The sequence below is a fragment of the Eumetopias jubatus genome, unplaced genomic scaffold, assembly GCF_037043125.1.
Source record: "Eumetopias jubatus isolate StellerSeaLion01/CBP00866 unplaced genomic scaffold, mEumJub1_p1.0 scaffold_13, whole genome shotgun sequence".
In the NCBI taxonomy this organism is placed as follows: domain Eukaryota; kingdom Metazoa; phylum Chordata; class Mammalia; order Carnivora; family Otariidae; genus Eumetopias; species Eumetopias jubatus.
In genome coordinates this window covers 18,467,551-18,480,045 of record NW_028274819.1, presented here as the reverse complement: position 1 = coordinate 18,480,045, position 12,495 = coordinate 18,467,551, and the positions used below count along the sequence as shown (strand labels likewise).

General features: G+C 44.3%; 1 protein-coding gene across 3 annotated transcripts in view; it reads left to right on the top strand.

Moving 5' to 3' along the window:
- EXT2 (exostosin glycosyltransferase 2) overlaps nt 1-12,022 on the top strand; it is a 132,439-nt gene extending 120,417 nt beyond the window's left edge. For all 3 annotated transcript variants that reach the window (XM_028111209.2, XM_028111207.2, XM_028111208.2), the window contains 4 exons: nt 655-798; nt 3,049-3,177; nt 4,943-5,025; nt 11,249-12,022. In XM_028111209.2, the coding sequence (XP_027967010.2) occupies nt 655-798; nt 3,049-3,177; nt 4,943-5,025; nt 11,249-11,387 (495 nt within the window). In that variant the 3' untranslated portion in view covers nt 11,388-12,022. The remainder of the gene's footprint in view (nt 1-654; nt 799-3,048; nt 3,178-4,942; nt 5,026-11,248) is intronic.
- The last annotated feature ends 473 nt before the right edge of the window (nt 12,023-12,495 follow it).

Sequence of the window (12,495 nt, the reverse complement as noted above, 5' to 3'; positions counted from 1 at the left end):
TGGCTTAAGACTTTCCCTCTGCCCCTCCCCACCGCTTGCTCACTCACTCTCTCTAAATAAATAAATAAATCTGTAGAAACAGAGACTAAGTTTTCACAATCGCCAAATTTGCTAGAAATAGGGACAGTCTGTTAAGCGTCTGCCTTCAGCTCAGGTCATGATCCCAGCATTCTGGGATCCAGCCCTTAGTCAGGCTCCCTGCTCAGCGGGGAGTCTGCTTCTCCCTCTCCCTCCACGCCTCTGCCCCCATTTTTGTGCTTGTTCTCTCTCTCTCTCTCTAATGAATAAAATCTTTAAAAAAAAAATAAATGAGGACAGTCAAATTGCGCGGCCATGTATTCTTCATGTGTGCGTGCATTAAGAATGGCACCTGTTTCCTTCATCATTTGTTAAGAGAGTACCTACCTTGGCCCAAATAAGTGAGCTACTGCTACATGACTTGAAATTTCCCAGCAAAGGCAGGAGGATTTGGAGTAAATTAGAATCCACATCTATCTTTGAATATTGATGGAATAACTAGCCCCTGTTTAAGGAAACCTCTTCAGAAGCCCATTCCAACCTTAGCTGGTGAAGATCTGGCTCTGAGTTTGTACCGTTTGAGTAACGTAGCACTATGTTTGGTCTCCGTCTGAACTGGATGTGTTTCTTCCTCAGGTCTGGCGGGAGTTTCCTGACCGCTTGGTGGGTTACCCGGGTCGTCTGCACCTCTGGGACCACGAGATGAATAAGTGGAAGTATGAGTCTGAGTGGACCAATGAGGTGTCCATGGTGCTCACAGGGGCAGCTTTTTATCACAAGGTAAGGTGGAGGGGAGCAGGCTGGGCTGCTCTGGGGGTCTGAGGTGACAAAACTGCACGCATGACACGTGTTCTGTGTAGCCCAGTTGAATTTCTGCTGAGTTTAGGAAAAATGTCCTACTCAGAGGGCCTACAGAGACCATGTTGTCGAGTGTGCCAACTATACTTCAGTTAAAAAAGAAAGAAAGGTTATGTTGTGTGATGGTTTAAAGTTATTTTTCTTATTATATAAATAATGCATGCTCATAATAAAAAATATGGAAAATTCATAATAAATGTTATATAAGAAAAGTCACACACACACTCAAAATTCACTCATAGTCCTATCACTTAGAGATAACCATTGTTATTGTGTAGATGTTTTCTCCAGTTTGCCTTTTATTTACTTATTCACATATACAGACAGTTGTAAACATGCTCATTAGCCTGCTTTTTCCGTGTATTATCAGTTTTTTAACAGCATTCCTTCATAACATAATTGCTAATATGCTATTGTACTAATATCCATAAATCATATGTAACTATTTTTCTCTCACTGGATATTTAGATTGTCTCAAAATTTTTTGGCTATTTAAGATAATGCTTAATAGCTAATGTTTAAATAGTGATTAATATCCATTTTCATAAATGTTTGTACTTGTGATCATTATGATAGATTTCTAGAAGTAGAATTATATCAAAGGGACTAAACATTTTGGACAGGTTTCGAGATATATATATGTCTCTTGTTTTCAGTATTGTTTATGCCAGTTTATACTCCCACCAATAAAATGTAGAACTATCTTACTGTAACCCCCGCTTGCATGAAATACGTAAAAAGGGAAAATCAGACTGAGCTGTTTCGGTAAGTGAAAAAGGATCCTAACTGTTTTCACTCTGATTTGACTACTGTGGTTGAAATTCCTTTTGTGTATTTCCTCTCCTGAGATTGTCACTTCACTTTTTTGACTCTTTTTTTTTTATTCGGGAGGAATTGAAAGAGGATGCTTGGGACTTTAGAATATTCAGGTTGAGGGTAGAGCGTCCCTGGGAGAGTGTGGCTGACTTGAGCTGTGACGCGTACTCCGTTGTCTGTGACGGCACGAGGTACTGCTGGCCGGAGTCTCCTCTGCATCTCTGGCCGCCCCAGTGCCTTGACGGAGCCGAACTGTGGTATAGTGATGGCGTGTTGGTTTCTCAGTCCTGCTCTGTATTTTTCACGGCTCTCAATCCAGAAATGGGTTTTTTTCTTAGCAATCATTAAGTAAGTGAGGTTTATAATTCATGGGGTTTATGGACGTACACTGTGTACAGTTCCCCGCCCCCCATGAATTTCTGTACTATCTCATACATATAGGTTATGGCAGCTTCAGAACTGCCTCATTTTGGAGTGCCTGGGTGGCTCAGTGGGTTAAGCATCTGACTCTTGATTTTGGCTCAGGTTATGATCTCAGGGTCCTGGGTTTGAGCCCCTGCATCGGGCTCCACACTCAGCTCCGTTCCCAGCCTACTGGTCTCTCTCCCTCTCTCTTGCCCCTCCCCCTCCTCATGCACACACATTCTCTAAAACAAATCTTTAAAAAAACAAAAAAACAGAATTGGGCCTCATTTTGTATTTTACTTTAAAAAGCACACACCTTTGCAGTGTCAGTGCACCGGGAGTTTCTTTCTGTTTCTATTTGCAGTGTTTTCTCCAGGACAGAACGTAGAGCACAGGATTGAGCACTGTGGCTCAAGAGAAGAACGGAGTAGAGATCAGTGTGTAGTGTGTCTCTGACTGATATTTTATTTATTAAACATATGATACATGAGTCTGAAAGGCCTGCATCCTATAAGGGCTTCACACTCTGTCTCTCCTCTGCTTATAATAGGTGATTTTTAAAAGAATGACAGTGTGGGGCGCCTGGGTGGCTCAGTCAGTTAAGCGGCTGCCTTTGGCTCAGGTCATGATCCCAGCGTCCTGGGATCGAGTCCCACATTGGGCTCCCTGCTCAGCGGGGAGCCTGCTTCTCCCTCTGCCTGCCTCTCTGCCTACTAGTGCTTCTATCTCTCTGTCAAATAAATAAATAAAAAATCTTTAAAAAAAAAAAAAAAGAATGACAGTGTGAAAGAATCTTGGTCATCTGACCAAAAGCATTCTAATACTTCTTATAGCCTTGTGATTAATCCTACAAGAGAAAGCTTGTGCCCATGCCATGATTAAGTTGCCCTTTGACTGTCAACCATGGGGCACTGTTACTTGAATCTTTCTTCTTTTTGTCTCACTTGACAGTATTTTAATTACCTATATACCTACAAAATGCCTGGGGATATCAAGAACTGGGTGGATGCTCATATGAACTGTGAAGACATTGCCATGAATTTCCTGGTGGCTAACGTCACGGGGAAAGCCGTCATCAAGGTAAGGCATCCTGGTCCAGGTCTGCCACTAACTGCATGATCTTGTGCAAGTTTCTGTTTCTCTGAGCCTGAGAAGTTCTCTTAAATATAAATGAAGCGTTGGATTACATGAACTTTAAGCTCCCTTCTAACTTTAAGATTCTGTGATTGATGCAGTCACATTGTAACGTTAAAGCTAGGCTTTTGATGTTTTAAACATATTTTCTTTTTTTATATGGTTTCTTTAGTTATTAATCTCCAGTATCAGAGATAAAGGCTGCGATGGTCAGTCCACAAATCATATTTTTAAAAACCTTTAATAGTATTCTCAAATCTGATTTGGAATCTAGAGCTATTAAAGAATGCAACTTACATCTCTCTTAAGGTGGCTGGTTTTTATTTTTAAAGACATTGAGAAGATAAGTACACCTTGTCCAGTTACAACTGTACTTTTTCTAAACATTGTTTTTAAATATCAATCACCAGTTTTTGAAAGTAACCTTCCCATAACAAATTAAAAGCTGAGAGTACATAACGATCACATGGGGGTCTCTGTATCTGTAATGGGTGTCTATTCCTGAAATGTAGTTTTTGCTCGAACCAGATCCCCAGATACAAAGAGAGTTTACTTCTTTTTATGAGTGGAATTGTCCTGACCCTTTTTCCTTCTGGTTTAGAATTCCATGTAAAAATGGGCCATGCTTCTAGGCCAGATTCCTGTACTGGAGTCTGCCCATACTGGAAGCTTACCTTGGAAGTGTGGTATGGCCTTCCGCACTGATTGTTCCTGCTATGAATTGATGGGAGAAGTCGGATTAAACCCAAGTGACCGAGGAAAGAGGAAGAGTCCCTGTCTGTGCTCTGTAAACTTGGTCCAGGCCTCACCCTGCCCCAGCCCTCTGACTCAGTTAGCACCCACTGCAAGAAAAAGTGAAGCAGTGTAAATCACAGAACTAGTTTTACAGGAATCCCTCTTATCTTCAGAATTGCTTTTTGATGTGCTTCAAGATATTTTTAGCTGTGCCTGCTTACTCTGGACAGTCCTTCCGCCATCTGTGTGCTTCTTAGCCTGGCTTTAGGTATCTAGCTTTCTCTCTTCCCCCCCCGCCCCATCCTCTACTGTTTACTTAGCTTCCCTAGGTTAGGGTAATGGTCTCCTTGGGTTTGCTAAGAAAATCATTAGAAGTTTAAGGTCTGAGAGAGCAGGACGGAGAGTCAGGGAAAAGAATTCAGAGGGTGAGGAGGACCACTGGGTTTTTTCCTGATTGAAGGGAATTGCAGAATGACCTGGCATCTTCAAGAGCATGGCACTGCTCGTGGCATTTGCCATTAGCTGGAAGAAGGAAAAAGAGTGTCTGTTGGAACTAAGGTTACGGTGAAACTTATGGGAAGCTGTATTTCATCGCCCTTATGGCTGCAAGAACAAATGGTGTTTATACAAGGACCTTGGCAGTGAGAAAACAGTCATTAAACAGGAATTAAGGAGCTTGTCATCACCACTTCTTTCTAGTTACAGAAGGCAAAAGCCCTCCAAGCCTTTTTTATTGGGCCCTTGTGAGTTCTGCTGTTGGCCAAGCCAGACAGAATTGAACGGAGGAATGGTGAGGTGTGTGTGTCTGTGTGCGTGTGTGTGCGTGCACGCATGCGCGTGCCCATATACGGGCACATGTATGCATGTGGAGGGAGCAGGCAGCTCAGCTTACAGAAGCGTGCACAGTGGTGTCACGAGCATGAGTTTATTGTCCTTGGCACTGACAACCAGGTATATTTTTGTACTTCTCTGGCAGGTAACACCACGAAAGAAATTCAAGTGTCCTGAGTGCACAGCCATTGATGGGCTTTCGCTTGACCAGACGCACATGGTGGAGAGGTGAGTGAGCTCTAACCAGAAGTCTGCCCTAGCCTCTGATCCCCATTTCCTGCCTTGGGCCTGTTTATGGGACTTGTTGGAGATACAAGGACAGCAGCTGGTAGCCATAGTCACCTCCTTTTGCACTGTGGGAATTGGGTTAGTTCAAGCCCAGGTCACTCAAAGAATTAATTTGGAATGCTACTCACTCGATTTGTAATGGCTGGAAGGGTCTTAAAAATATAGTTGGCCTTAAGCTCCAGAAGTCAGATTCTCCATGTGGACTAAGCAGTTAACCGTCCACAGTCATTTGAGTGGAAGCTAGTTAATTCCGAGAAATACTAGATTGTTTTGCAGGATAGTATCTCCATGTGACAGTAAAAGTTTGATTAGAAAGAATTTAGCCAAACCCAGAGACAAACTACCTTTGCTGACCAAAACACCTACCAAGAACAGAATTGAAAGCACAGCTCTTTCCATTACAGAGGGGGGGGAGAGCATGGCAGCTCTGATACTCCTTTTATTTCAATTTGGTCAGTTACTCAACAAGCACACCTTTGTATGGAACATGATACTGAGCCTTGTAGGTGCGTGCAAAACAAACGGGAGGTGTACATCCTCCCTCAGGACCCTTACAATCCTAGAGTAGGCCTCATTGTTCTCACTTGTACCCCAAAGGTCCCCAAGCATGGCATCTCCTGAATCAAACCTAATTCTCCCAAAAGGCAGCTCCTTACGTGAGACAGCAAGCTCGGACATCCAGTGACACTGTTGTCAGGGGACCAGGGCGCACTCAGAGAGTGCTGGAGTAGCCTTTATAGAAGAAGACACGTAGTCAGGTGTCCACAGGCTCATACGGATCTTCTCGCAGCGTCCATTTCTAAAGGGTATCCGCCCTGTTCAAGTCTTTAAAGCCTGGAGGATTTTCTTGTACAAAACGTTGTTTCACTTGGCCTGGATTCTTCTATGATGCTCTCCTCCTCCTTATTTCTTATTCTTACCCTCTAAATAATCCTTTACTCTTTCATATATAAGTATCTTACCCAAATGACATGACTTTTATCAACTGTCAATGTGAAATAATATATTATATGATTTTGGAGATATCTGTCACTGGTGTCATAGGAATTACAGAGTCAAGGGCAGTGACATTAACTGTCATAGCTCATTTAGAAGAGACCCCGATTATAGTTATATTGGAGTACCGATATTATTATTAAACCTACCTCCATTTCTTCATGTTTGGGAGAATTCATAGCATTAAGCTATTGGGTAATTGGGCTGAGTTAAAATGGTGTTATATTGTATAAGATAGGAATTTTCGGGAGAAAGGTTGGCCTGATGATGGCCTTGCAGTTCATGCTAAGGCTAAACAACTCTTCTCTAGCACCACTGAGATAACAAATGTAAAGAGATTTAACATGCAGTGTGAGAGATTTAAGTTAGATAGAATTATTATTAAACATTGAAGAAAGTAACTAAGGGAGCTGTGGGGGCTTCCTCTTGGGAATAGGCTTTTGAAAATAGAATAGGCCATTGCCCAGATGTCGTTAGGCTTTGAATAAGATTCTGTCAGAGTTTATAACTAACAACAACAAATACCCGTGTTAACAATCCAAAGCTATATGTGATAAGTGCCTTAAGGGAGGCTCCGAATGTTACCGTTGATCAGGGGAAAGAGAAGTGACTTCTTGCTAGGTTGATTACTAGGAATAATTTTGTAAGAGATGACGCCTGAAGTCAGCCTTCAGAGATCACTAGGATCACTGGGCAAAAAGAGGAGATCGCAGGCAGGGGAGACTGGGTGGCCGAAGGTTCCAGTCAGCGGGATGAAGGTGAATCTGGCAAGCAGTTAGGAGTCCAGTCTGCCTAGAGTGTAGAATTCTGGCCTGTTGGTCCTGGGCCCTAAAGAACTGCCCAGTGAAAGGAGTCTGAACTTACTTCTTCAGGCTCTGATACACCACTGAAGGTTTTTGAACAGGGGAGCTTGATCAAAGTATTGTTTTGAGATTCACTTGGAAGCAGTGCACACAATGGAATGAAGCTAAAGAAATTGAAGAAAGCACATTTGGAAAGCTTGAACTAAGTTGAGTGTGGAAAGGAAGGGATGGATTAAATTATAAGACATGGGTTTTTGGTTTTGGTTTTGTTTTGTTTTTTTTCCAAAGGAAGATATGCTAGAACTTGAGGTTATGGGGAAGGAATTGACACAGGGAGCTTAGATCTCAAGTCAGGAAGAATGGTAGTCCTGATAACAGTGTGAATGATACAGTTAGGAGGAGACGCTGGTTCATGAGGAGGGAATGTGGATGGTTGCACCTTTAGCAGTGTAATTAGTGAGGACAGGAGGAGATTTGAATCATGGGTGAAGTTGGAGAGCAGTAAGGTAGGTGAAGATTTGGGGGTCTTTCCCTCTCTATGTGCAGATGTAGATACAGAGCAAGCATTTGGAAACACGGAACTAGGCCTTCAGGAAGAAGATGAAAACAAAGGTAGATATTGGAAAGACATCTGCCCAGAGATGGCCATTGACTGGAGAAAAGGCAAAGGCAGAATCTTGAGAAGTGCTGACATTTTAGAGACAGAAAGAATAACTGAAAACAGAAGCAGCCACTGGAGAGGCCGGGAGAGAAGCAGGATCTACAGTGCACGGAAGCAAGGGAGGCGCACAGAACATGCAGACTGAGGAAAGGGGCTTTGAGTTAAATGGGTCAGTGGTGACTTTAAAAAAAATAATGCCATAGGGTGATGGGGCCTGTGGGTTATGGAGTGTGCGTCTGTGTGAGGAAGTGGAGTTAGTGAATGTAGAATACGCTTTTGAGAAATTTGATTAGGGAACAGAGGACATCAGTCTTGAAATCAGAAACTGGGAGCAAAACTATTTGGATTAAAGATCGAATCACTAAATTATTAAATGAGGCACTTAGATTGGGAGGGAGGAAGGCATGATTTAAGCCATCTTGGGTAGACCAAGAGATGGAGTTACAACTGTGGAATTTTTCACTTGTTGGGGTTTTTTTTGTTTTGTTGTTGTTGTTTTTTTAATAGTTCCCTTTGCAGAATTCCCATTTTGCACAAAACAGCGAAAGAAGTTAACCACTTTGCAAGTTAGGACCTTGTGTTAGGTTTTGTAGTTTAATAAGCTTATTTATTCTTACATTTGGGGTCTTGGAGCAGAAATCTCAGTTGTGTAGGAGTGTAGCTTTTACTGCCCAGCATCCATTTCCAGGATCTACTGTTAATTCTTTAACAAGCAGAAAACCAGAAGTCTTTGTAACTGTTCATTTTGACCAATTGTTTCACCAAGTTAAGGCAATATGGCAGGCAGACAGTGCTGATCTTAGGAAAAAGAACATTGTATTTTGATTCAGGCCCATCTTTGTTCAAATTATGGGTTTGCCACTTAGTAGCTGTCTGACTTAAGAAAACTGATTTGCTTTACCCTGAATTCCAGTCATTTTATCTCCTAAAATAGGTATATTAATATCTATCAAATTACAGTATCCATTCACGGGTTCAACAAATCCCTATTGAGCATCTTGGTACCAAACACTGTGTTATGTGCTGGAGATGAATGAAGTAATAACACTGGAAAGCCCATAACCCGATGCTGGGCCACATGAGTCTCCTTCCCAGTTTCCCCAGCATTAGTCCTCAGGGCTCCAGGTTACTTTAGGTAATTGGATGTGTTTACAAGGAAAACAGAAAACCATGAGTCCTTTCTCCTACAGACACTTCTAGCACTTCACACGTAGACATTGGCAGTTCTTGACCTGTTTGTACTAGATTAGAAAACCAACCTGGGGAAGCATTTACTGACAGGGTAGCTGGACCCCTAACAGAACAACTCAGGTGAGCCACCAGCAACCAGCCAAGCTCACCATCTGCCCCAACCTGTGGCCCAACCCAGACCCCCGTGTGAAAAGAAAGTAGGAAACACTGTCAGTACCTGGCAGGAGCATTTAGGACCTTTACCCCTCAGTGGCCAGCAGCTTTTCCAGTGCAGGCTGTGTGGAGCGAAAGAAGCACTTGCCAGGCCTGGGTTAGCCAGGGGCAGTTGTCAATAAGTCAGCTGGCCTGAGCCCCAGTGGCCTCTTGCCCATGGCCCGGCCCTGTTGGCAGATCTGGTTACAGAGGAGACGTTGTCCTCGGTGCTCTCCAGCGGGCTGTGGAGCCACTGTCCTCTGCCAAGAACCCTGGCTCTTCTTTAATACATACTCACTGGTACCTGTGCTGGGCATGGCTGGCCTTTGCTGGCCAGTGTCTATAGGCATGATGACTGGAAACTGGAAGAATCCGTACATGTTTGTAGACAGAACAGCTGCCAAAAGGAAGACCTTGGAGAGACTGACTGTGTCTGCTACCGCCTTGACCCTATCCTTGGAGGAGAGGGGAGTTGCTGTGCTCGCTCAGTACCCCTTTGCGGACACTCCTGGTCTTCCCCGGGATGACCTCAGACGCCCACCTCCTGAGTCTCACAGGACTGCTGGCAGGAGGGAAGGTCCGTTACCTGTGAGTTATAGTAGTGTGATGGAAAGCACAAAGGCTCTCTTGCCAGTTGTAGACCTGTGTTAGAGACCCAGCTCCAGCACTTTCCAGCTCAGGGGCCTCAGGTCTCAGCTTTAACTGCTCAGCCTGTAATAGGAAGCTACTGTAAACCAGCCCTTGGGCATATTGAGGGGGCTACTTTAAGGAATCAATGAAATCATGTTTGTAAATTATCTGGCACATAATACGTGCTCAGCAGTTAATTTCCAGCCCCTCCATTTGGACTCTGGAATTAGGTTCACAAATAAATTTGTATCATCTCATCATTAAGATTTTTTAGTCTCAGGAGCCAGACTACCTGGGTTTGGCTCTGCCTCTTATTGTTATTTGACCTTTGGACATGTTACATGCTTCTCCATGTTTCAGTCTTCCCGGTGTAAAATGGGAATAATCATAGGACCTACCCATAGGGTTGTTGGCATGATGGAGGGGGTTCCTAATCTACGTGGGGGCACTTGTAACACAGCCTGGAACCTCTGATACATATTCACTGTTGACTTATGGTGGAGTTATTAGCTAGAAGAGCTCCAAATGAAATGGTAACACATTCTTTTAGAAACATAATGGCCAAGAGAAAAGAATTGGTGACTGGCTTCTTTATTAATTGGTTTCTTCCTAAAGCTCCGAAGACTCAAAAACTTGTGGATTAAAACATTTGTAAACAAGGCTTCCAGGATCTCAGGACAGAAGAGACTTTTCTGGTCTGTGTCCTGGAATTCAGCCCCTCTTGGGTAAATGGCTCTGCCTGGTTGGTTTGTTCTTACTGTAGCTCTCGGGTGCCTGGGCCTGACTTGAGGGGAGACAGTACTGACCTTTTTGAAATCCATCCTGGAGGTCCCCTTAACTTCAAAAGCCATGTTTACGGGCTTGTTTTTCCTCTCTGGTCTGGCACGTCCTCCCAGCTGTCACACTCAGTTGGCCTGATTGACCAGAACCCTTTCCTGCCAGCGTGCCTGACCTGCTCACCTCTGAGGAGGTTGCTCACTGGCTCCAGGGGTGGTATGGAGGCAAGGACACTGCCGTCTCCCCTCCCACAGAGCTGCCGGGCTGTCTGTCACGTAGCCCGATGGCGCTGCTCGCTCTGACACAGGAACGGCAGCTCTCCGTAGGCTGGTAGGTCAGGGATTGCCCTCCATGACTGTTGGTCGAGTGAGTGAAGGGTTTATTGTTTGGAGGTGAGGTTCCCCGCCTGTTATCTTCATCTGCCTTCCACTGCCCCAGGTGTAAGGTCCTCCCCTCGGCCTTTTAAACTTCAGTAAGCTGGAGCTCAGATCCGGGAGCCTCTCCACCCTTTGCCTTCTCAGTTCAGCTGGCAGACATGGGGTTAAGAATTGTTGGCAGCTAATCCACCTAGGTTTGAGGCCTGCTTGTCCTGAGGGGGGAAGAATGAGTGGAATTTGAGGGGGAGGGGGAAAGATACTCTGACCTCTGTAGGCCCGTGGCCTCCAGACAGCATCCCCTGTTCACTTTCTCCCCCTGAACAATAGTCCCAGTCCCCTCAGATCATTTCTGCTGTCCACACCCTCCCAACCTTTCGTAAGAACCTGGGAGCAGGCTGGGGACACTTGGATTTCTTTTGTTGATACCTAATAGTATGTGTTTTGCTCTCATCTGTCAGCCTCTTGAATATTTTCTCTGTTTTCCTTACTCCTTTCCCTCTCATCCATCACCTGCCTCCTCTCCCCAAACCCCTCAGGTCTGAGTGCATCAACAAGTTTGCTTCCGTCTTTGGGACGATGCCTCTAAAGGTGGTGGAACACCGAGCTGACCCTGTCCTGTACAAAGATGACTTTCCTGAGAAACTGAAGAGCTTCCCCAACATCGGCAGCTTATGAAACAGGCCACTGGCGGAGGTCTGAATGTTAAGCTGGGACAGAGGAGAATACGGCCTCCCCGGCACTCTGATATCAGGGTGTGGGGGATCTTTGATTGACAGGCTGGACCGGGACACCTAACCTGTTTCCTCAAGAACCGGAACCTAAAGAAAGTGTCTAAGCACCTTGAGTGGTGTGTGCCCTGTTCTAGTGTTTCTTATGACCTCCGATGGGTTCTTGTTGAAAATGCCAAATGGAAGCCTTTGTGGCATGCTCTGGGTTTAAATCCAGCTCAGGCTCCCTTTGTTTGCAGTTCCAATAAAACAGTCTGGGAGGAAATGTCACTGACCCTAAGACTGCGGAGAAGACAAACCTACTGGCCATATTAGATTTGGGGAATCGTGTAGATCACGCCCATATCTCACCTTTAGCTATTTCAGATCAGTGAGGCTTTTTAGGCGGAAAAGCCAAACCAAGAACTTGATGCAAAATCCCAACATCTTCGTGGGATTTGACCTCTGCCCTGGGACCGGGGGCACTGGGCCCACGCATAGGCAGAGCACCGAATGCTGAATTGGGATCCTGTAAGTTCCATGAACCATTCCTCTTTGATTTGGCTTGTTGATATGATTAAAATAATTTTTTATTCCTTTTTATACTATGTTTGAAATGCTGATTATTGGTAATCCAAGGAACGTTCTTTTTTTTGTGTAGTTAACTCCATCTTCTGGTTAACTTCAGTCTACCATCCGTGTCTAGGAGGATACATAGCCAGGAGGAATATCCGAGGCCATGTGCATCAAGTAGAAGATCCCCAAACTATAAACATTCTGAGAGAAGATTCCTCCAAAGGAATCTGTTTGCTTCTTGATTAGATCCAGTCCATTTCCCTGAGTATTCTCAGGGAAAACAGAGACCTTCTAAAGCCATACCCTGAGATGCTCTAGCTGGTGCCATGCTGTAAATGTTGAGGGAGTTGTGATCCCCCACCCCAAGGGGATGCCAGAATTTCCCTCATTCTTTTGGTGTAAACTGAATGTTAGCCAGGGAGGTTCTGGCTAATGTTAAATGCTACTCTAACAACTGCTTTACAATAGTTGCCGGTATATTTAAATCATTAAATTTCAGC